The 23,144-nt window shown below is 37.7% G+C and overlaps 1 protein-coding gene across 6 annotated transcripts; it reads left to right on the top strand.

The window, feature by feature from the left end:
• The first annotated feature begins 1,369 nt into the window (after nt 1-1,369).
• LOC18430324 (Transducin/WD40 repeat-like superfamily protein) lies at nt 1,370-22,663 on the top strand. 6 transcript variants are annotated; one of them, XR_016050155.1, is made up of 10 exons: nt 1,370-1,514; nt 2,121-2,328; nt 3,325-3,420; nt 4,113-4,187; nt 4,298-4,408; nt 14,798-14,889; nt 20,543-20,666; nt 20,773-21,008; nt 21,286-21,661; nt 22,053-22,663. XR_016050155.1 is itself a non-coding variant. In XM_011623628.3 (9 exons), the coding sequence occupies exons 1-8, from the start codon at nt 1,405-1,407 to the stop codon at nt 21,655-21,657; spliced, it is 1,149 nt and encodes a 382-aa protein (XP_011621930.1). In that variant the 5' UTR covers nt 1,370-1,404; the 3' UTR covers nt 21,658-21,661; nt 22,053-22,663. The 6 variants fall into 6 exon arrangements, 2 of the variants coding, with proteins under 2 accessions (XP_011621930.1, XP_006840546.1); XR_016050154.1 differs by having other exon boundaries at nt 22,502-22,663; XR_016050152.1 differs by lacking the exon at nt 20,773-21,008.
• Nucleotides 22,664-23,144: the final 481 nt, after the last annotated feature.

Consider the following 23,144-nt stretch of genomic DNA (forward strand, 5'->3'; position numbering starts at 1 on the left):
AAATGCATTATAAGACAAAACTTGAAATCCATTTTTTTCGCATGCTTGATGTCGAGATGATCAATTTGAGGATATTTAGGCATCAAGATAATATTTTCTAGTGAAATTTTTTAGATAGGCTCTAATTTTTATATAAACTTTTTCTTTAAAAAAATAGTTTAAATATTTTATGTTTTCATGGGAGTATACTGTCCATTTACTCCCTTGGGCAATCTTATTCTAAGGACTAATTATAGGATGCCAAATTTTAGGAATATAACCTCTTCAACCCATATATTAATATCAATAATATAATTTCCTAATTGCATCTCTATGCACTAAAAAAAAAGGTTTGAATATCACACAACGACCATCCAATTTTTTGAGGGTGAGATTTAAGTATTCGAAAACCACAAATTTAAATCTTTTTGTTTTGAGAATAATGCTCTAATGATTCTTAGGTGATTCCTAAATTTTCAGATTGAAAATTTTTTCCCATGTAGGCTTATGGCCAAGAGAGTATATGTATAATAATGTACTTAGGAACAATTGTTTCATGCGGGCTGGACCTCATTTGTACAATGTACGGTCCGGAGGTATAAAGTATCCACCTTGGACGCAAATTGGTGGTTCATCTAAAAACAATTGTAACTAACAGTCCAAATGTTTTTTTAATATAAATATTATTTATAGTATTCAATTTTTTTTTTTATTCATGATCTCCACATTAAATATTATATATTCTCTAAAAATTAGGATCAAATTATATTTAAAAAATATATTTATTGCCAAGCCCGCATTTCTACATGTACGGGCTTGGCCGCATGCTAACTGTGTCCATATATTTATGTGGGAGCATATTATACGTGCCGAAAAATATATTAAAAATGACCAATCCATTCTTATTAATATTGAAAAACTTGAACAAGCAAGATAGATTGCAAAAAAATATAATGAAACTAGATGGGTGTGGTTTGTATAAACTCTAAACAATCAAATTAGAGCCCACCTTCAAATAGTATCGAGAGATATGGTTTTAGTACTACAAATTTTTGTTTTAGCTATATCTTTAATTATAAAATTTAAAACTTAAAAAATAGTGTAGATCGAACAAATTTATGAAAACTTGAAAATTTTAAAAATTAATAGTAAAATGTATTATTTTCAAAACTTAAAATTTATTTATTTATTTTTCTCATGTTCACGTATCTTGATGTCACTTGATGTCAAGATGATCATATTTAGGCATCAAAACAACGTTTCTAATAAAATTTTTGATGTACGCTCTAATTTGATTGTTTAGAGCCTCGGCTCTATATAAACTTTTCCATTCTTGGAAGGGAGGGGCGAAAGAGTTTTTGAGTTTGGGCACAGGAAAAGCTTTGAGAGTAAGACGGAAGGATTCCGTCAGTTACAGTGAGAGAGATGGAGATGGAGGTAGAGGAGGAGGGGATTCCGTCATATAAGAGATTGGGCATCCGCAATACGATACAGACCAACTTTGGAGACGACTACGTCTTCCAAATAGCCTCCTGGTACCCTGTCCCTCTCTCTTTCTCTTTCCACTGCATAATTTTCTATCGCTACTCTCCATATTTCTCATCGGAATTTCACCAATCAATACTAAATACTGAAAAATCGGAAAGGTTTTTGAGACTAAACCATTATTTACTTGCCCTAGTTGTTCAAAGGGATGATTTTGCAGTATTTATTTTAATTTCACAGTACATATGTTATTTAATTTTGTTTATATTAATCTGGTAAGAATGCATAGTGGATTCTGGATTTTTTTTATTTTTTTTTGTATTTTATTATTTCATAGTTGCTGCTGCTCCATTAAAACCTGCTGCTCCATTAAAACCTGCGAATGAACGATGTTGTGTAACTCCCATTTTGGATATTAAGGGCGGGAGGCCGTTCAAAAGGAATTTGAATATACTTCTTCCACTGCATAATTTTTGTTGTGGTTTTATGAGAGATTTAAACCTAATAGCTGTTTAGTTTGATTGCTACAGTTGCATTCTCTGTGTATTGTCTTTAAGCTGATATATGGTAGTTCAGTAACATCTCAACTTTTTGTCTCTTATATAATAATTGCTTTGTTCATATGCTTACATTCAATTATTTTGTGCTAATTATAGCAAGGAAGGATCATCTATGGCGGTTTCTTTATCAACAAATATGATCAAACTTTACTCACCAGAAACTGGACAATATTTGGGAGAGTGTACAGGCCATTCTGGAACCATTTCTGAAATTTCCTTCTCTTATCCTTCCTCCTCTCATGTTTTATGCTCTTCCTCTGTTGATGGAACTCTCAGAGCTTGGGATACAAGGACCTTCAACCAGGTTGCCAACACACTCTCTCTCTCTCTCTCTCACTCTCTGTTGTCCATTTTGTCTGATGTCTGCTCATATGAAAAAGGTTGATATGACTGGCCTAATGATAGGTTGTGTAGTTTAGTTAAATGATAACCATGGTAGTTGCTCAAGTAGTTGCTATTTATGATTTTGGCATAGAGAGGATTGGGAATGTAAGTGGTCCATATCTGTCACAAATATGTGGGTGTTTATATTTAGTGGGAAACGCTTTCTCTCCTTCTTTCTTTCTTTTTATTTTATTTTATTTTCATTTCATTGAGCGTGCCTGTATAACTGTTACTTTTGATAACTGTATTTGGTTCTAGATTGGCTGTATTGTTGTTTTTTTAAGTGGTTTCAATTTTTGTTTTTCTTTTTATTTCCAAGAGATTCATGAATGATCTGTGGTGACTTTGATTTTTCATTAGATGATGTATTCATCGCCTTCCACCAACGATGTGTCAGTTATCAACCCTTCATAAAATATTATATTCAATGATTTGTTAATTATAAATAATTTGATTTTATTAATTTTAAAAAGTCTAATAGGAATTCAGGAACTCTGAAAATGTTCGTTATAGAGGGCAAAATCTCTTGAGACTTGATTAGTTTACTGGCCACCCAGTATTTTTAGTCTTTAAAAACCAAATGATTCGTAAAAGCCCATGACTCATTGACATGTATACAATTTTAAACTGGCCTATTTAAGGAGTCTTGATAGGTTATCTATTGCTTGACCTTGGATTGCGACATTGTGTCTATTTATGGTTCACAAGGGTGGGTGATCTTCTAACTACTTTGATGTGGACCTTTCTTTGTGAACTGATCACTCAATGGACATTCGTTGATGTTCCAGTGTGCTTCATATGTGCATGCACTTCGAGAGCTTTAGAATATCTATTTATTTATTTATTTCCTTGAAGTGTCTATTCTGTGGCTTAAGTGATGCCTTTCTATTTTCATATCTACATGTTCATTTTACAGGTTTCCTTATTAAGGAGTGGTCCTTCTCAAGAATTATTTGCCTTTAGCTTTGGGGGATCTAGTGGTAACCTTCTTGCGGCTGGATCTAATGCACAGGTGGGATCTCTCTTCTCTTGTTATTGTGTTGATTTTCTTGTTTCGTGATAGTAAAATACTCAATTGCAGTATTCATAATTTGAATTGCTTTGTGTTTATCCCTACTTCAGAGTTTTTGCCTTCTAATTTAAATACTCACGAAATATTCTGAGGCCTTTGCAAATATGAGAAATAATGCGTTCATTTGGAAAAAGTCTTTAGCTATATCAATAGATTATAATATGATAGTAGCTGAGCTAGTTTGTAGGAGAAGAAAATATTACTTTGATTTTGTTGGCTCCCTTACCTATTTGCCTGCTGCCCCCAAATACCCTAAAGGACCTTCCATTTCTTTTGATCCCTTCAACACCACTGCTAAACCATAAACAGCTTGAAGTTTCTTTGTTTCTTCAACTCTTCAATGACTCACCAAAATTCCTTACTATGGTTATTATTTAATTGGTAAGTAATGCCTTACTAAGAATTTTCCTTCAAGCGTCGCTGAATATATTTTGCGGTGTCCGTAAGACAATGTTCACTATCATTATTCTTTTATATTTAATCAAACCAGGATGATATTTGTATCAATGCATGGCTGCATAAGAGGTTATTTCAGAGTAATAAAATTGTTTGTATCATAAGGTTCCATAGTTTGAATTTTTCTCAATATGTTCTCTCAATTAATTGTATCGATTTCATTGAGCCACTTTCAGATCCTCTTTTGGGATTGGAGGATTGGAAAGCTCGTTTCATGTTTGGAGGAATCCCATATTGATGATGTCACTCAGGTTAGGGTTCTTTTTGTGCTTGTCTTAACTCTGCTGTGATGAGATTTCCTTACCTTTGCATTTCTTTAATACTAATTCCTTGTTCTAAGCAGTTGACCCGTCTTAATTAGGTTCTATTTGCCCCAAATCACCAAAATAAGCTCATATCTGCTTCCGTTGATGGATTGCTCTGTACCTTTGATACTGATGGTCAAATCGATGATGATGATAACTTGGAATCTGTAAGTATACCTTTGACCTAGATGTTTGTTAGATTAAAAAATTACTATCCGTAGATAGACACCGACTCATAATATTTTAACCTCAATGGCATACAATGTTCATAACTAAGTTGTTAGCCAATGATGTGAAACATGTTGATAAAGTATGGATTAGCAGAAGTCATACTTCCATGATGTGCAAATTTTAGTATTGGCGATACTATAAAATGGTTTTCTCCTGTTCGTCTGCAATTTTTTTGTTTGCCACATATCTTTCTTTTTTGTCACACATGTGATACTTCTGGCATTTTGGGAACTGTATCCCCCTGCTGTAGTTTTGGGCTACTTGGCTGCTTACAGATGATTGTAGCAGTTTGTCCATTTTCTTTGTAGGGGTATCAATTTCCTTCTTCAGGATGCTCCAAGAAGAAGAGAATTGCTTAAGGGAACCATGTTTGTCTTATTTTGATGATTTTCTTCCTAATTTCCTGTTACAGCCAAAACTATAATTGTAAGTCTATAAAAAAAATGTAAGTCTATTATGCTTTTCTGTTGGACCACCAGCTGTGTTGGCTAAATTCGCCAAAACGTATGACTCGTGAAAATGCTAAAATATAACAAGCCTAATACAAAAGCTGGTAAAGTTATGAAAATGGAAAGAGAAATAGCAAAACAAGATGAAACATAATAGACTTACTCCAGCAGGACCACAGGCTCTGCACCCAGAGCTAGGGCTTGAGTTAGACCAATGCACGAAACTGGCCCTCCCTTCCCACTTGAAAAGAAATTGTTTGAACCTGAAGTTGGAATGTAGATTTGAAGTTTTTGGGTTGGATAAGATAGATATAGGAAGTTTTAAGAGTTGGAAAATTAGGGCTTCCTAAGGCCTTGATCTAAGGTTCCAAGGTCTTTTTAGTGAATTAGGGATTCAGATGGCTAGGGCTAGGACTAGGACTTGGAATCTAGGTTTAGGGCCTTAAGGGTCTCTCTAGTTGAGCTGGATCTTAGATCACAGATTGGCATCAAGGTTCCTAGGGTTTGGAGACGAAGATGGTCAATATACCAAAAGAGGGTTAAGGATTTCAAGGGGTCAAAACTAGTCCAAATGGTCCTAATAGTCCCTTAAAATCAACTCAAGGTTGGTTATTTTTACCTAAGAGTGTGAGTGACTTTCCTTCCCAAAATGACGGCTCAATCTAGGCCTTTCATCTGACTGTGACGCATATAGTGTCACGTGTGACATAATTCGCATCCCATCCGATGCGTGTCTTCGCCAAAACTAATCCAAAAGGTTCTAAAAGTTCCTTGAAATTGACTCGGGGAAGGCGGGGTTACTTCTACCTAGGAGTATGTGCAACTGCCCTCTTAAAGGTGATGGCTCAATCTGGGCCTTTCATCTGGCCATGATGTGTATAGTGTCATGTGTGACATAATTCGTGCCTCTTCTGACATTGTATCTTGGTGTGGTGAGATGGTGTGTCCACTCGGTTTTCTTTTCGTAAGTTAGTTCTTTTTGAGGCGGTTGTATACAAGTGCATTCAAGGGGGTTTCAAGTGTTTATGCCCACTTAATTTCTTTTGGTTTTCTTTAGTTTTTATTTTTTTATTTTTTGAAGGGGGAATTAACTTCTTTAGTTTTTATTTTCAAAATTTGGATTTTAAAGTTGAGGTTATTAAGTGAGATATTAATTATGTTGCGAGCTTTCTAATTTGGAACTAGGGCAAATCAAGGAGGTCTATGAAGTGGGTTTTGCCAAATAAGGCAAGTTATTAAGAAGGCAAATGAGGAAAGTTTCTAAAATGGGTATTTTTTGGAATTCTGGAACTTATTGAAATTTTCATTTTTAGGGTTTATTTTCATGTTTGAAATAGGCAAGAAGGCTTCTAGAACCCTGTGAGAGTTATGGAGCACATGGGGACTGGACTAGATGGTATTGAATGATTTTGTTTGTTATGGTGCATAGATGGTCTTGGGTGGGAGTGAGGTATTTTTGATTAATTTTAGGGACTGATTCTGTGTTTCTGGAATTTTGGTGCCTTCGGGTAGGGAATCCAAGAAGTTTAATCAACTAGAGAACATGGTATCCATAGTTGTTCCTCTGTGGTGCTCATGCTGTACATTTTGGGCAGAAAGCAATTTGAAGTCTTATCAGATGGTCAGAGGGCGGTGACACCTCAGACATCAACTGCCATCCTATTTTCAGGACGCTTGGACCCATTTGTTTGGGGTACTTTGGATGTACAACATTGAATGACATCACTTGTCCTGCATTAAGGTTTTGCAATGTCATCAATTTTAGGACCTTGAAACTGAATTGAGAAGGAACGAGTTGGAAATGGATTGAGTTGAATAGAATGGAAGCAATTAATTGAACAGCTTGGTGTCCCTGTTCTTAAGGTTCCTTTAAGGATCAGGGTCTTGGCAGGTTTGCTTGAATAACTTTGTCTTCAAGGTCAAGCAGCTGTTACTGTCTTCAGGACACTTGGACCCATCGGTTTGTGGTACTTTGGCTTGTTTGTAGAATGCACACCATTGAATGACATCATTTGTCCTGCATTAAGGTTTTGTCATGTCATCGGTTTTAAGATATTGAAGTTGAATTGAAAAGGAATGAGTTGGAAATAGATTGAGTTGAATAGAATGGAAGTAATTAATTGAACAGCTAGGTGTCCTTGTTCTTAAGGTTTCTTTATAAAATAGTTCATCTCTTGCTAATCCAGCTCCTTCATTTTCGAATTCACTTTGTAGAAAACATTGATGAGGGAGGATCTGTGAAATAAATTTGAAAATATGAACTTACGCTGCGTTATGATTTAAAAGAACATTGAAGTTTTTGAAATCAGACAAAGCAGTAAGTTTACCACTACACTTGAAATTGACTCAAAATGGAACTTGAAATTGAAAATGAAAATGGGAACTTGAATGGATCATCATCATCATCAGAGCCTTTTACTTTATCAACTATTTGGGTTCGGCTACATGAATTATGGTCTGCCATTTTACTTTATCAAGGGCCATACCCTTGGTGTGGTTATAAGTCCCCATATCTTTTCTCACTACGTCCAACCATGTCCTTTTGGGCTTACCCTTAGCCCTTTTTGAGTCTTCCACAGGAACCAACTCGCACTTCCTAATAGGTAGGTGCTATACTGGGTCTGCGTTGCATATGACCAGCCTACCTAAGTCTACTTTTTCTCATCTTATTGCCTATTGGAGCCATTCCTAAGTTGTCCCGAATGTATTCATTTTTTTTTCTGTCCCTTATTGTCTTGCCACTCATCTATCTTAACATCCTCATCTTAGCTACACTTATCCTATTGGAACTTGAATAGATGAGGAAGAAAATTTCGAAAAATTCTGAAAATTGAAAATAAAATAGCTGTTCTGCAATATTGAGAATGTTTCTCGAATTTTGAGCAAACTTTTACTTGCCAGTTTTGCATTGCATGGTTTTGGAAAATGGAATTTTGACCCTTGTGGGCAAATTCTAGGCCATTACACCATATCATTATACTTCACCTTTACTACTTCTTTTTGCAGCGATTTGTTGGTCCAGTGACCATTGGAGCAGTTTTTCGGATTGTTTTGTGCTTTAAATAGGCTAGTTCTCAGTTGGGACTTGGGAGACCATCCCTCCTTTTTTTTTGACTAAAATGCGCTTTGCTTATTTTTTGCTTCCGTGGTTTTTAACATTAGTATATGGCTTCTAATGGTAACCAAGGTTCATCTTCTAAAGGGGGGTATGTCACGCCTCCCTCATTTGGTATGGTGAGCCCCTTTCCTTAGAGCAACCCGAGCTACATTACCCATTCCATCTTGTCCAGGGTCCTCACAAAGTCCAAGCTTCCCTTTGATTCCCCCATGCTTTAGGGAATGATTTGCTATAGCCTCTAGTTTGGCTGAACCGGTGATTGAAAAATCGCCAATCATAATTGGGAATGGCCAATCTGGATCGGGAATTCCGATGGATGTGCCGATTCTTGCTTGGAATTGGTGATTCAGTCACTTCATAAGAATATAATATATACTTTTTTATAATGTAAGGCTGAAACAACCTAGTTGATAGATTGTATGCCTATTCAGATGTGGTTGGACGTTTGGATCTTCACGGTGTCCTTTCATTTTTAACGTATTTCCAACTTTTTTATTAACAAAAATAAACACAGTGGGAGGATTTGAACCTCCAACTTTGCATATGAACCAAAACCTCTAACCACCTCACTAGTTCCAGGTAAATGCCATAAAATATATATGTTATATGCTGCACAATCATTTTTTCCTCTCTTTTTATTTAGCTAGGTTGCCGATACAGATCGCCAATTTAGCTAATTCAGATTGGGATTGGTGGGTAGATTATTTATCCCACCAATTCGTTTTTTATAACTTTGTTTGTAAGCTTGACTTTGATTGGGCAAATGATAGCAATGTGCTCATATGCCCAAACCTACAGAACAAAATGCCTCCCATAAGGGTCTTTTCATAAACAAGATGCTAAGGAGAACAAGGACAATCGTTAACCAGGCATGTGCATTTTACCTGAGGAAAAGCATGCACCCTTGAATATACCGGTGCCCCTCACCACTCGATTGTAGAGACCTCTGAAGATTCCATTGAGGAGCAATGACGCAATCGTGATGTTATGTCCTTGCCAAAAAAAGAAGGCGAGAGGGATAAGGGAAGATGCAACCATCTTCCCCATGGTGGGGAACAACACCAACCCGAGCAAAGCCAAGAAAAAAAGTTTGAACTTGCTCGTTGGGGTCATCCTACCCCTGCCCGTAACAAAACTTCCCAAAACCGACCCATTCAAGCCTACTACTGAAGGAATTCTTTAGAATCCTCCTACCTGCAGGGCGTGGTCGTTGATAGAAGTGGGGGTAAGGAGTGCTTGAGAGTTGGAGGCCCAAATTTTGGGCTACTTCTTTAAAGTAGGAGTTGCTTTGCTCGTAGAAAGAAGGTACTGGTCAAGTGGTTAAATGATTTAACAAGGGCTTACGTCAAATTAGTATTAATATTAACATGGAAGACTTCCCCTAGGGATAACCCTAATAAGAATGATAAGAGTTCAACCCAGTGTTTTAAAAAACAGATTGGTGGGGTGGATCATCCACCCATAGTTCCTGATGTAGATCAGCTAGATCGGTGATCTTGATCAATGATCTAGCAATGAAAAAAAGAGATAAACTTAATACATATTATATAGTATACATGCTTTATAGAATTTTCTTGAAATGTGTTAATGTGGTTAGAGGGTCTAGTTCATGCACAAATTTTGGATGTTCAAATCCTCCCACTGCCCCTCCCACTGCGCTTTCTTTTTTGTTAAGCATAAAAAAAGAGTAGAAGTTAATGCTAAAGAAAAAAAAAAGCTCGAAGTACGTTAAAAAAAGAAAGGATGTGAGGAGGATTCGAATCTCCAACCACATCTTAATAAGCATGCGATCTAACCACCTAGGCCATTTCAAACTTATGCTATAGAAGATATATAAAATATATTATATTCTATTAAGTGACTTAATTGCTGATTCGGATTAGGAATCTGCACAACCATTAGATATGGATCTAGAGAATGACTAGTTACATTTGTGGATGCTCGTGGTTTAGGCAATAAAAATGAACGTTTGCGAATGTCAAAGAGGTTTAAATGCTCACTGATTTTGGCTTGAAATTCTCAGAATATTACGAACAAGAAATATTCATGAAACTTGAATCAAACCTATGCCTGCTCATGGAGCTCTATGCTAGCAACTAAGGCAACACAACTAGAAATAAAATGAGCTTGAACTTCAATCATCAAATAAGGGCCATGGGAAGGTGATACCTTACCGTTACGGTTGGTTTTCTGGTCCAAGAGGACACCAAGGGGCTGCACATTGAGGCCTAGAATGGCCTTGAGAAGCTCAAGCTGAAGGGAGTTCCATGGGCCTAAGATTGGTTCACCATAAAACAAACAACCCCCCCCCCCCCAAAAAAAAGGGGGGGGTGCCACTTCTCTATCTCCCCTTTTCTTCTCTCAACATGTAGGTTCTTGCTTGGTCTTTCTTAGTGTTTGAGATGTGTTGTTATGTAAGAGATGAGGGTTTATGAGACTTTCATTCAAGGAGAGAATGTGATAACCTTTTAACCTAGATTGGATGTGTGCCTTTGATGTGAGATATCTATGGTGTGGGAGAGACCATTATCCTAACCATATACTCATTCATCTATCATGATGAAGGGTGTTGATTTAACCACCTTACCCACTTGAAGCAAATACTAATTTCCAAATCTCCTCCACGTTAATATAATATTCAACTTTAAACATTCATTTAGGACCATTACAAAAGTACCCACCGAGTTTAAATGGGTAAGGGGAGAACAAAGGGAGTGGGGTGCGCCCCTATGTAACAACCCTTTCTCTCTATATAAGTTTGAAATTCAAGAATGGGCTATCACTTTCGAAAGGGTTATTTTCAACACTTGTGGGTCATACTTCACACACTTTTGTCATATGCTCACACATTCGACTAATGTGAGATCAACACACTATAAAACATCTTTTTGACCTCAAATCCTCATTGGAACAAAATTATAAAGATAATAAAAATGCCAAGTGTTATTGGCAATGCACACATGTGCACACTCACACACATGCCACAAATAAAAGACACTTAAAAACACAAATAAGGGCTCCAAACAAATAAGCCACGCTCAAACAAATAAGCCACTAACGAACACCCCACTACGTGGCATGCCCGTGTCACCTGCACATCATCGACACGTGTGGTGATGTGGCAACCATGTGCTGGTCACATGGCACAAATTGGCCACTTGGGTCGTGCCATATGTGTGGCATCCTTAAATGGAGTTTCTTAAATAGTTTCAAATATACTCCTTTTCTCAAATAAAAAATCTCAAAAAATCTCAAAAAAATTAGAAAAAATATTTCTCAGGGTTTGCTCATAAATTTATATCATTTATGACTAGATAAAATAGTTTGATGGAAATTAGGATCCTTTAAGAATTAGATTAGATAATAGGGTACTCCACTCGGCTAGTACCAGAAGCCTAAGTTATCTTTCTTGAGTCAACTCAACGAGACCCATGACCCATAATCTATAGCAGGGGCTCATGCTTGGCTCATCAAAGCTAACCCAACAAATGTCGAATCTCATAATCACAGTGGATTACAGGTGGACCCCCAAGGATTACACTTTTGTGGATGCAAGGGTACTCTCTGGTGCACACGTGCATTCCTCTTTCTCAATGGATCAAACAGAACGAGTGGCTTCCCATAATGCGAGTGTTCATGCACATGTTCTTAGATGGTTCAATGTCAAGGACTTGGCTTATGTCCTTCAAAAGCCATCCATCTTACACAGGGCTCACTTCATAATACTCGAGCCCGTAGGAATTCTACGATCTAAAAAACATGCCCTGGGAATAATGACTACGAGGCAATATAACTGACCCTAACTCATGCTAACCCTCAAACCTCTCTTGGTTAATCATCCCTTACACACTCACCTCACAATCCGGAGTTTTACAACCAAATCGAGATCCCATTTTGCAAAGATCTGGCTATTCGGGTTGTCCACATTCACTCCCACTGTGAATAAGGACAATAGGAATGTTGGTATTATGGCCTTTAAGGCCATAATCCCAACATTTGTCTCCACGAAGGGGTCTTTGTGGCTATATTTTGTGACCAAGGGTTGTAATTATGTTCTTTATTTAGAAAAAATTTAAGTTGCATGTCTTAGAGCTCAAGGCATCTATACACGACCAACACTTAGCACATAGAAGGAGTGGCTACATATGGGGTACATAGAGCTACAGTCAATGGGATCGTGGGCCAAGACATAGATCTGTGAGAATCGGAAGCAATGAAGAACCCCTTGAGGGAGATATCCATCATATCATTAATGAAGGGGAACTGGAAGAGGGTAGAATCTTCTTCAGCTGTGATGGTTTAAGTAAAACAATCCAAGCTGTCATAGAAGGTGATGGATTTGACTATGGAGGAGGCGGAGATCCAGATTGCTCGTCTTAGAGCCTGGGTGGCCGTACAGAAGTTGAAGGCTAAGGTCGATGCTCCTGTCCCAAGGAAGGATTAAGCCTTGCTTTTTAGGAATTGGGTCCTATAATATGATGGGTTTTTTCTTCTAATGAAGGTCCCTTCTAGAGGGCAAGATGATTAATTTTTCCTTTTAACTTTTCATTAAAAATGTTTTGAATGTTTACTTTGATTATTCTTGTGCCTTGATTTGGCTGAAATAGAATAAAGAAAGGTAGGAAAAGGAGTTGAAGTGGGACCAGGGAGGCGGTATGTCAGTTATGCAACATGTGATTCCCGCATCATACCATACGTCTCGTGGGACGCGAAATACGTCACGCACACAACACATGTTCTGCATGCGCTGCACTTCTAGCGCATTGTGAGTCCAGCGCCGTGCCATGCATGCTCTATTTAACTTCTATTGGCTTTTAGAAGCATCCTTGCCTCTTCCATACCTAAACCTAAAACCCTAAAAATGAAAAATTCATTTTAATTGCTAAATTTAAAGGACTCAGAAAACGTTCCTCATTTGCTAACTTTCTCTCAAAATTTTTTTTCCTCATTTGCCTTCTTAATAGCTTTGTCAAAAACCCACTTAAGAAAACTTTCTTTGTTTGCCCTAGTTCCAAATTACAAACCTCCCATTGTAATTAAGATCTCCCTTAATAACCCAACCTTAAAATCCAAAATATGAAAAAAAGGAAATGAAATTAAAGAAATATAAAAGAAACTAAGTGGGTACAAACATTTAAAACTCCCTTGAATCCAACTGCAAAAAACCAACCCAAGATGATTGTGTAAACTTAAGGAAATGAAACTGAAACCGACTCTACCCACCATCTCATTCCTCTGCATGCAATACGTGTCACGGTTCAGATGTACGTCCTAGATTGACCATCCCCTTTTGGTGCTCAGTTAGACACACTCTCAGGTATAAGTAGCCCTCCCTGAGTCAATTTTAGGAGACTCTTAGGACCTTTTGGGCTGGTTTGACCCTTTGAAATCTTTAACCCTCTTTTGGTATCTTGAACTGCTTCTCGAAACCCTATAAAACTTAACCGGAATCATGTGACCTCAATCTGTAAGTGGGTTGTGTGAGTGGAACTCTAAGGGGAAGGTGTATTTTGAAGTGGATTTGTCTCCACCATAGAGTCTTTGTGGTTGCCTTTTTATGAGTAAGAGTTGTAATTGTTTTGTTTGTTGAAAAATGTTTAAGTTGTATGCTCTAGAGCCCAAGGCCTCTTTAATAGAAACAACAAATCCACTTCAATGTACACTTTAGAAACTCTAGAAAGATCTCATGGTTAGTTCCTTTAGCATTCTACTTATACAACCTGCTTGAAGATTGACTACGATTATGAATTATATCGCCATCATAGAAAATTCAGCAACATACATACAATCCATGTGACATACACAACCACCAAAATCAAATTATAAAGTAAATGTCAATCTTCAAATTACATATATGAAACAGTATGTGTGCCAGGTGATCTCTTAAGCATGGGAAGCTATGTATAGCTTGATTTACCTGGCTCACCGCCACAGGATTTACGTACACACTATAATGATATCCTCTTTCCATAGTGTAAGATTTATGACACACATTTATCTATTTTTTTGGAAAAGCATATCATGGAGGTTCAATAACACATTTGACATATGAAATACTCAAGAGAAGAAGTAAGGGAATGATACAGTGATTGTGAATACAGATGGGTTCTGTGGTGATCTAGAGAGATTTAATTCATGCGTGTGGGAGAAAATTTTGTCATAGTTTCTTCTTGTAAAATGAAGGTTTGGGGACAGAAATAAGGCTCAAATTCCCACTAATATATGCTCTAAAATCTTAGAAAATATGATAAAGAAATACTCATGGAAAATAAAATCTAATCTATGCCAAATTATGGAGCACTATGCTAGAGATTGATGGAACAAAGCTAGGCATGAAATGAACTTGAAATCAACCGAGCAAGAGGCATTAAGGGACTGTTACCTTGCTGTTAAGTGGAGCTTTAGATGCCAAAAGGAACAATAAGTCAGTTGTTTTATATTTCACTGGGTTTTATTCAGAATTTTTTTACGCCGAGAATCCCTAGGTTTTGCATTTTCGTCCTTGATGATAAAGTGCAGTATGGTTTATCCATGCTCTCGTGTGCCTTGAAGGTGTCTTAAGGCTGTGTTCCTCATTTCTAGAGTCCTAAGCGTTGGATATTATGTTTCATTGAGCTTTTTATATGCAATTCTTGTCCTGCTAATGATTTTTTGCTATAAATTTCTTTTATGAAATTATGGTATGTTGGTTATTCTCAAAAAAAAAATCATGATATGTTGGTTCCAGCTAATTTACTTTGCTTTCACTCTTTCTGTAGGTGATGAATTTGGGTACTTCAATTGCAAAAGTGGGGTTCTTTGGGGAGACAAATCAAAAGCTCTGGTGCTTGACACATATAGAAACTCTTAGGTTGCAGTTTAACTTTAACTGAAAGTATTTAGTGATTCTCACAGACCCACTTGGCACCACTTGTTGCTCGTATTTATTTTTAATGTCATTATCTCTTGTTGGTGTCCATAGCTAATACCGAGAATCTTGTTATCGATCTGTTCCTGGTTAAAGATATTTTTTATGTTCAAATTTTGACACTAACACATTTTCTATTGCATAATCAATGCTTGTTTGTGTATTTAATTTTAAAAATTTGAATTATTCTTCTTTTTGTTGGAATATTATAGACATTTATGCAGAGCTGCTTGTATGGTTATCCTCAGATTTTTACTGCCTCTTCGGGGAAGTACAATTTATCCAAACACTCCTTCCTTTTTGATTACCAGTATTGTCAGCATCCCTCTTGGTTTTTCCAACTGAAATCCCCTTTTTGAGTACTTAATATTTTAATAAAATTAGTGAAATTTACATTACCCTTTCCTCCCCAAATACAAGAATACTCCATCATAACAAATCCCCATTAAGGTGCTATCATCTAAAAAGTACTAATTTGTTTCTCATGGAACCCCCAAAATGACTAAATAATGGTAATTCAGATAGAAAATACTGCTTCCTGTTTCCATTCCCACTGACTTCCTTTCCCTTCTCTATCTCCATCCACCCCACCCGAAACCCTTAGTGGACAGACTGAGAGATTTGGGGCTTCTGTTGCTCAAAGACTATGAGATCTTTCCAGGGCGAAGATGCTCTGTTATACACATCTCATTTCTACAATGCACCATTGAATTTTAAGGGAAACATGGAGAAAATGGCATATAAAGTGAGAGATAACTGGAGAGAGAGAGAGAGAGAGAGAGAGAGAGAGAGAGAGAGAGAGAGAGAGAGAGAGAGAGAGAGAGAGAGAGAGAGAGAGAGAGAGATGAATGTAATAATAGTTAGCAAAGAAAGTACACTGTTCAGCCGGAACCCAGCAAGCAACCAAATGTGCTTCCTAGACAGACCTCATGTGTGCCATCAGTCTCATGTGCGAGGGGACTCTCAAACATCAGTAGCCATAGCGCAACCATTAATCCTCTTTTAATGCTGCCCATAATTCTTTGTCAGCCATTTCTTCTTCTCCAAACCATTCTTTCAACCCAACCCCTGCAATCTTACCACCAGCATTAATTGAGCACTGCCCCCTAGCTGTCAAGCTACCCAACTCTAACCTGTCTGCTTTGCCTATCTCCACCACCCAAGACACCATCTTAGATGCTCTCCCTTCCACATTCTCTCACCTAAACATGCCTCCATATGTAGGTACTCAAGAATGTCTCATACCTAATACCTCGAACAGTGAGTCACCACAGCCATCACCCTACCCAACCATCAACTTCGGTCCCTCCCAGGACCCCACAATCCGATGTCATACACTTTGCTCCACACCTGTACCAGCCTCCGCTTAGTAACTCCCAATCAAATCAAGCCCCATCGGGTATTATCACCGGTCCCCCCAACTCCATCTCCCCAGCTTCTGACGAAACACATTGCGAAGATTTTTGAGTCCAGGTCACCATGACTATGGGTCTCGCAGCATGCACTCCTGTCCTCTGGTACACCCCATTTGAGCCACGAGCCCCACACTCTGAACCGACATCTCCCATCTTACTGAACAAGAAAGGGAAAAGGCCAATATTTGAGGACCTCTTCTTGTCGCGTAACATGTGTTCAATCCATGGGATTGACAGTGAGGACTGCAATCAGCCAAATTTGAGCTCATCAAAAAATCCAAAACATGTCACTCACCCAGGAAGTCCTCTCACCTGAGGCTACAGTCTACACCTACTTTACCCAAGGCTTGAGGAGTAGGAAGAGAACATTTAAACACCGGGCTCTTGGCAGCCAAAGTCCTCCTAACTCCCCTTGTTTGTCTCTTGGATTGACAATGGCCACTCTTCTTCTACGAAAGAATCCATTCACAGAAACATCCCTGGTCTCTCTTCTACCATGCCTCATAGACAGAAGCGAAGATCATTCCTGCCCAATGACTTAAGACTTACATCGACCATTGTGTTCAGATTGGGGTCCTCTGAAGAGTCTAGAGTTGCTTCGATGCTGAGTCCACAACTGCCTCATCCCAGTTCAACGTTTTCCTCTTTTGGCCAAATTATCCGTCCTATCCCGCTTCTCTGTGGACCTAATATGCTACCAAGATCTCCCCTCCTTCCTAGAAACCCGTTCCCAAATTCTCTATAACCAATACCTAGTCCAGTGGAAGGATAAGCCAGAGTTGGAGAATTGATTAGAAGGGGACCTAAAGTGGATTGACGAGGAAGCATGGAGGAGGTTCATGGCTTAGCCGGACTTGAGGGTGAGTACTTCCTAAGTAGGGGAGAGTGATGTAGGTAACATATGAGCAATGTGCCTTCAACAGGCATAACGTTTTACATATAGCTCATAATCACTGATAAGGGAACTCTGCGAAAGCTCTTTCAGAACCCTATGATTTCAAAACCCACTCCCACCAATTTGGCAACAAATTTCATAGGAATTGCCTCTAAGGGCCAAAAAATAACCTTCGAAGTTTATGCCACAAAATTGGGGTAGTTTCGTCTTTTTGGGCATCTTGGATTGACGTGCTTTTTTCAAATTTATTTCTTTTTGTTTCTGGTTGTGTTTTGAAGCTTGTAAAGATAGTCCTAATTTATTTCTTCTTAAAATGCCAGACAAATCGAGGAAAAGTACCGTGGTACCTATTTTTATACTATTGAGGGATCAAACTCACGAGCCACACTATGAAGTTGTGGAAATTGATTGAGCAACGATTAAAGCATGAAATGAGTGTATCAGATAACCAATTTGGTTTTATGCTAAGGAGGTCAACAACTGAGGCTAGTTTTCTACGTAAGCAACTGATTTAGAAGTTTAGGGCAAACGAAAAAGATCTGCACATGGTCTTTATTGATTTAGAGAAAGCTTATGATAGAGTACTTAAAATTTTGATTTGGTGGATGTTGGAAAAGAAATGAGTCTCAAGACACTACATTGACTTGGTGAGATATGTACAAGGGAGTGCTAACTAGTGTAACTAGTGAGTTTGTAGTTACGATAGGTCTACATTAGGGGTCAGCATTGAGCTCATGCCTCTTTGTATTAGTTATGGACGACTTAACTAGACACCTACAAGATGAGTTACCATGGTGCATGTTGTTTGAGGATGACATAATTTTGATCGATGATACCCAAAACGACTTTAATAGATAGTTGAAACTTTGAGGGGATACTCTAGAATCTAAATGTTTAAAAATTAGCTGGACTAAGACAAAGTATGTGAAATGCAAATTTAGTAATAATAGGAGTAAAGAAGAGGAAGTAGTTAAAATTAACAGCCAAAAACTACAAAAGAGAGCGCACTTTCGATATCTTAGGTCGATAATCTAGAACAATGGAGAGATTGAAGAAGATTTCACACATAGAATTAATTAGAGCTGGGTGGGCGAAGTGGAGATGTGCAACCGGAAATTTATGTGATCGCCGCATACTAATGAAGTTGAAGGAAAAGTTCTATAGGATAGCTGTGAGACCAGCTTTACTTTATAGGGCGGAATGTTGGGCGGTCAAGAAACAACAAGTCCATAGAATGAGTGTAGCTGAGATGAGGATGTTGAGATGGATGAGTTTAAAGGACAAGAAGGGGTAGAATTCGAAATGGATACATTCGAGAGAATGTAGGTGTGGCACCAATAGGCGAAAAGGTGAGAGAAGTAGACTTAGGTGGGCTGGCCATGTGTAGTGCAAACCCAATACAAAACTTGTTATGAGGTGCGAGTTAGTTTAAGTGGAAGGCTCAAAAAGGGCAAGGGGTAGGCCCAAAAGGACAGTTGAAAATAGTGAGAGAAGATATGGGGACTTATAATCTCACTGAGGGTATGACCCTTAATAGAGCAGATTAGTAGACCATGATTCGTGTAGCCGACCCCAATTAGTGGGTAGAAAAGGCTTTGATGACGATGATGAATAGATAGTCGAGATTGTATTTTGGTTGGGGTTAAAACTATAAATAGACTATGATGTAAGGTTGTGGTCAGTTGTTTGGACCTGATCCAGTGATACCTTAAGGTTTTTTTGTTTAACCAGAGGAGTCTATGGAGCTTTGGCTTGTAAGCTCCCAGTTTTCCATTTCAATCAATACATCAAGTTATTGTTTTCCTTCTAACTGTGGTTCAACCTTCATCACCAAGGGCTGGATGGCCAGTGTGGAGGACCCACAATGTGACATTTATGGCTCCATTCCTACTTGCTATATACCTGTCAATAAGTCCAAAAACAAAAAGAAAGTAAAAAGTTTATGTATGGTTGCAACCTTGTAGTATAGAAGTAAGGTGCACCTCAAAAATCTAGTACAAAGGAGTGCTCCAAAGTTGGAAAACCTCCCAATTGATCATCTTGACCTCAAGATGTATAGATATAAAGAGAAATAAGAAATAATGCATCTTGTACCAAGTTATATCGATTGTTTATTTGCAAGATTTTCAAGTGTTTATAGATTTGAATCAGCTCGATCTGGGCTGTTTTTGGAGATTTTGTTTCATAATTAGAGTTGAACATGGATTTTCAAGCCATCGCAGGGTTTGCGATACCCGAACTACATCTTCTGGCAAAATTTAGAGGTACACCTTACTTGGATAGTATACAGTGGGCACCTTGTACAAACCTTACCCAAATAGAAATATTGTAGATTAGTGTTGTATGTAGATGATGCACATAATGAACTATTAGATATCATGGTCTATAACAAGTATGTATCGTAATTGAATGTGCTCAGTAACAGTACAGGTTGGTAGCAAATGTTCATGCATTTCCCATGTTCTAGTTTAGTAACATCCCTTTGGGTTCTATCACTTGGCATATTTTGAGAAAAAAATATATTCATATTGTGGGTCCCATGGTAAATTTTGGAAGAGACCATGGCATAGATCTATGACATTGTTAGTATATTAATTGCGTTTGGGTGTTGGACTCTTGGTAAATGTCAATAATACCCGTGACAAACATTAATAGAGACTGGCATAAAAATGAAACCACAATGAAAATCACATATGAGGTTGTTGTTGACAATGAGATGATGAATCTTTTTGGACCTGTGGAAGTATATGACATCAGTGACAGAAAAGGTTGACGATCCTAAAAAAACGAAGTGAAAAGAAGAGTCTTTCAAGGAGAGAAGACATGGAGGAAATATTAACATGTGTTGTAGAAAGGATGTGATAATGCCAGCAAAACCTTTTCAGTTCAGAATTGGGGCCTAAATTAATAAATATGCTTGTAATAAATGTACTTGTTACAGTTTCTTCTTCATAGTTTTTATAAGAAATAAAAACTTACTTAGACATATGAATTTGTCAGGGTTTAATATGAGACTGTTACAATGGCCTATTAATGGCTGTGGCAATGTAGAGCTAATCCACAATGGTTGATCCATATAAAATTCAATGATGCCTATAACAAAACTGGATTGTCATTAGTCGACTAATTTACCCTTGGATTCCTTTGTATTACTGATAGATATATATAGTACAATCTTTGCAATATGTGGATACATTTCTTCATTTATGTTTTCCAATGCTTTGTATGTTCTTCATCTATATCTTTTTTGTTTAGTCTTCTGACACAGGAATTTGTTGCCCTACAGCATTTGGGATTGGGAGCTTGCAACTCAAGAAGCTGATTTTCAGGATGCTCGTTCATCAGTCTCTGCCTGTTGGAACCTTGATCAAGTATGATAATATATTGCAGCATTCCATAATGAATCTAATGTAAGATTATTTTTGCAACACTTTCAGTTCAGAATAAAATTGACGAATAACGAACACTAATAAAGAGAATGATTAAAGCATCTTTCCATTTTCTCCCATTTTGCAGTATGTTTTGTTTGTGTCCTATTCACCAGTAAAATCAAGTCAATGACTGGCCAGAATTCAACTGGTGATGCTCTGTGTCAGATTATGCTATTATTGCCAGTAGCCAAATCTTTGTTATGATAATCGTAGCAGAGAATCATTTGTGGAATCATGAATTTTGTCGGAGTTATCTTCACCATATTACCAAGGTTCTCAAAAGCAAGCCAAGAGCTCATCTAACTTACCAACATTTCCTAGGTGCTTCTTCATATGGTTACCTTGCTTGCTCTCCCTCCCTCCCTCCCTCTCTCTGCGCATGTGTCTGTGACTGAATGAATGTATTTATGTATGTACATATTTATACATGTATATATGTATGACTTTGCTTCTTATTTTTATTTTCCATGAGTAATGAAAATAAAAACCTTAAAAAGCTTTTAGGTGTCTTTCAGAAAGTACAAATCTGTGTGACATATTGTGTTTCTTCATAACTATTTGTTGCCATGACGTTCATTCTCTTCCCAACTTCTTTCAGGTGGACTATTTTGTGGACTGCCACTATTCTCAGGCCGATGAAAGGCTATGGGCAATTGGGGCCACAAATGGTGGCACATTGGGCTACTTTCCTCTCAACTCTAATGGCACATCTAGGTTTTTTGGGACTGTAGATGCAGTTCTTGAGGGGGGCCACTCAGGGGTTGTAAGGACGATAATGCCTTCATCCACAGGCCTCGGGGGCTCCATTGGTGGACGGACCATATTTGGGTGGACAGGTGGTGAGGATGGACGGTTGTGTTGCTGGTTGTCGGATGAGGAATCGACTGAGACTAACCGTTCTTGGGTTTCGGGGAGTTTGGCTATCAAGTCTCCAAAGAGTTATAGGAAGCGTCGGCATCACCCTTATTGAAAAGGTTAGCTGTTATATCTCGTTTTCTGTATCCTTTCTATGTTTGTGGTAATGTATGTAGCTGACTGGGTGTGTAATTTTATTATATATTATCTATATGAATATATTAAATAGTATAATTTATATATGTTAAAGGGATATCAAGTCTTGAAAATAATGCATCTTGTAACGTACTATTTGGATCATTCATTTTTAAGATTTTCAAGTGTTGCTTGAACCTTATACAAGCTACGCCGTTATATATATATATATACATTACATAAATATGTAATGTATTCATACCTCCCATGTTGTGGTCAAAGCCACACACTCTGGCCAACTCAGCTGTTCTAGTTGAGTGATATGAAAATATATAATATTTATTTATAACCTTAATTTCCTTTTTTTGTGGTCAGATCGCCGATTAGGCCAATCCAGATTGGGATCTATGGGTGAGCGATCCACCCCACTGATCCGTGTTCTAAAACGCTGCTATAATCCAATGGGGGAAAACCATAGTCTATTGTGTCATCACTGTCTAGTGAAAGGACGATGGTGATTGATAGCGGACCTGACCCCTAAGTGGGGTACCACATTCTCTCCATCACCTGTCCATTTCAATGAACAGCGCTGACCCCAGTGGACCGTGGTTTTATTTGATCTTTCCACAGTTCATGACAAATATAGTAATTTTTTGTATGATTTTGATTGTTGGTACTTGTAGTATTTTGTATTTGTATTTTTACGGATTTTTGTAATAGGAAAGTTCAAAGCTTTCTCTTCGGTTTGGGGGCTGTTTCTTATAGGAGTAGCTCAAGGAATTTTGCTTTATTTGTGTGAAACCTCATAAATTACCATGTATCAGAAACAATGCTAGCGAGGAGCACTAGTGGGGACCCTACTTAAGGTCAGTGTGTTTTTTTGAGTTCCCTTGTGTAATTTTGGTTCTGCAAATCAAAAAGTGTATCATGGAATAACCGCAAATTATTACTCAATAAAAATAAATAAACCTGTGAATATGTTATCAGTTTTGCCTCAAGAGATTATCTCTTGTTTCTTACCGTGATGACTCTCCCACCTTTGAAATTCCGGTTACATTACACACAGATGCACAAGCGCGTGCGTGGAACTCACGGTTTTTTTTTTTTGAGATTGAATGCATTAATACTGAAATGTCAATACTTTTTTCCCTCCACATGGACGATTTCTTACCCATTCAAATACGTGAAGAAGGAAGTGGATATAGACCGGATTGTTTTATTGGTGTATTAACAGCTGTTTTGGCAATGTTGGGTCAAGTGTTTTGCTTTTGAAATAATCCGGCTTGTGTGATTTTCGGTTATATGGTGCACAGACAGGTTAAGTGCTGGTCATCACCGAAGAGGCATTTTTGTTTAAGTTTGACACCGCCCTTTGGCAGGGTTTGAAGTTCCAAATGATAATGTAGCGGGAAAAAGGGAAATTTATCAAAAATACATCTAAAAGGTCAACTATTTAATATCTTATCT

This window comes from Amborella trichopoda, chromosome 2, assembly GCF_054954075.1.
Source record: "Amborella trichopoda isolate Santa Cruz 75 chromosome 2, AtrichopodaSantaCruz75HAP2 v2.0, whole genome shotgun sequence".
NCBI classification, from domain to species: domain Eukaryota; kingdom Viridiplantae; phylum Streptophyta; class Magnoliopsida; order Amborellales; family Amborellaceae; genus Amborella; species Amborella trichopoda.

What these genes read in the sequence shown, in the direction of transcription:
- LOC18430324 (XM_011623628.3), top strand. Translation starts at nt 1,405, where the DNA reads ATGGAGATGGAGGTAGAGGAGGAGGGGATTCCGTCATATAAGAGATTG. An exon ending in ATATTGATGATGTCACTCAG is followed by an intron (nt 4,188 to 4,297) that starts GTTAGGGTTCTT and finishes CGTCTTAATTAG; the next exon opens with GTTCTATTTGCCCCAAATCA. An exon ending in CCTGTTGGAACCTTGATCAA is followed by an intron (nt 20,628 to 21,285) that starts GTATGATAATAT and finishes AACTTCTTTCAG; the next exon opens with GTGGACTATTTTGTGGACTG.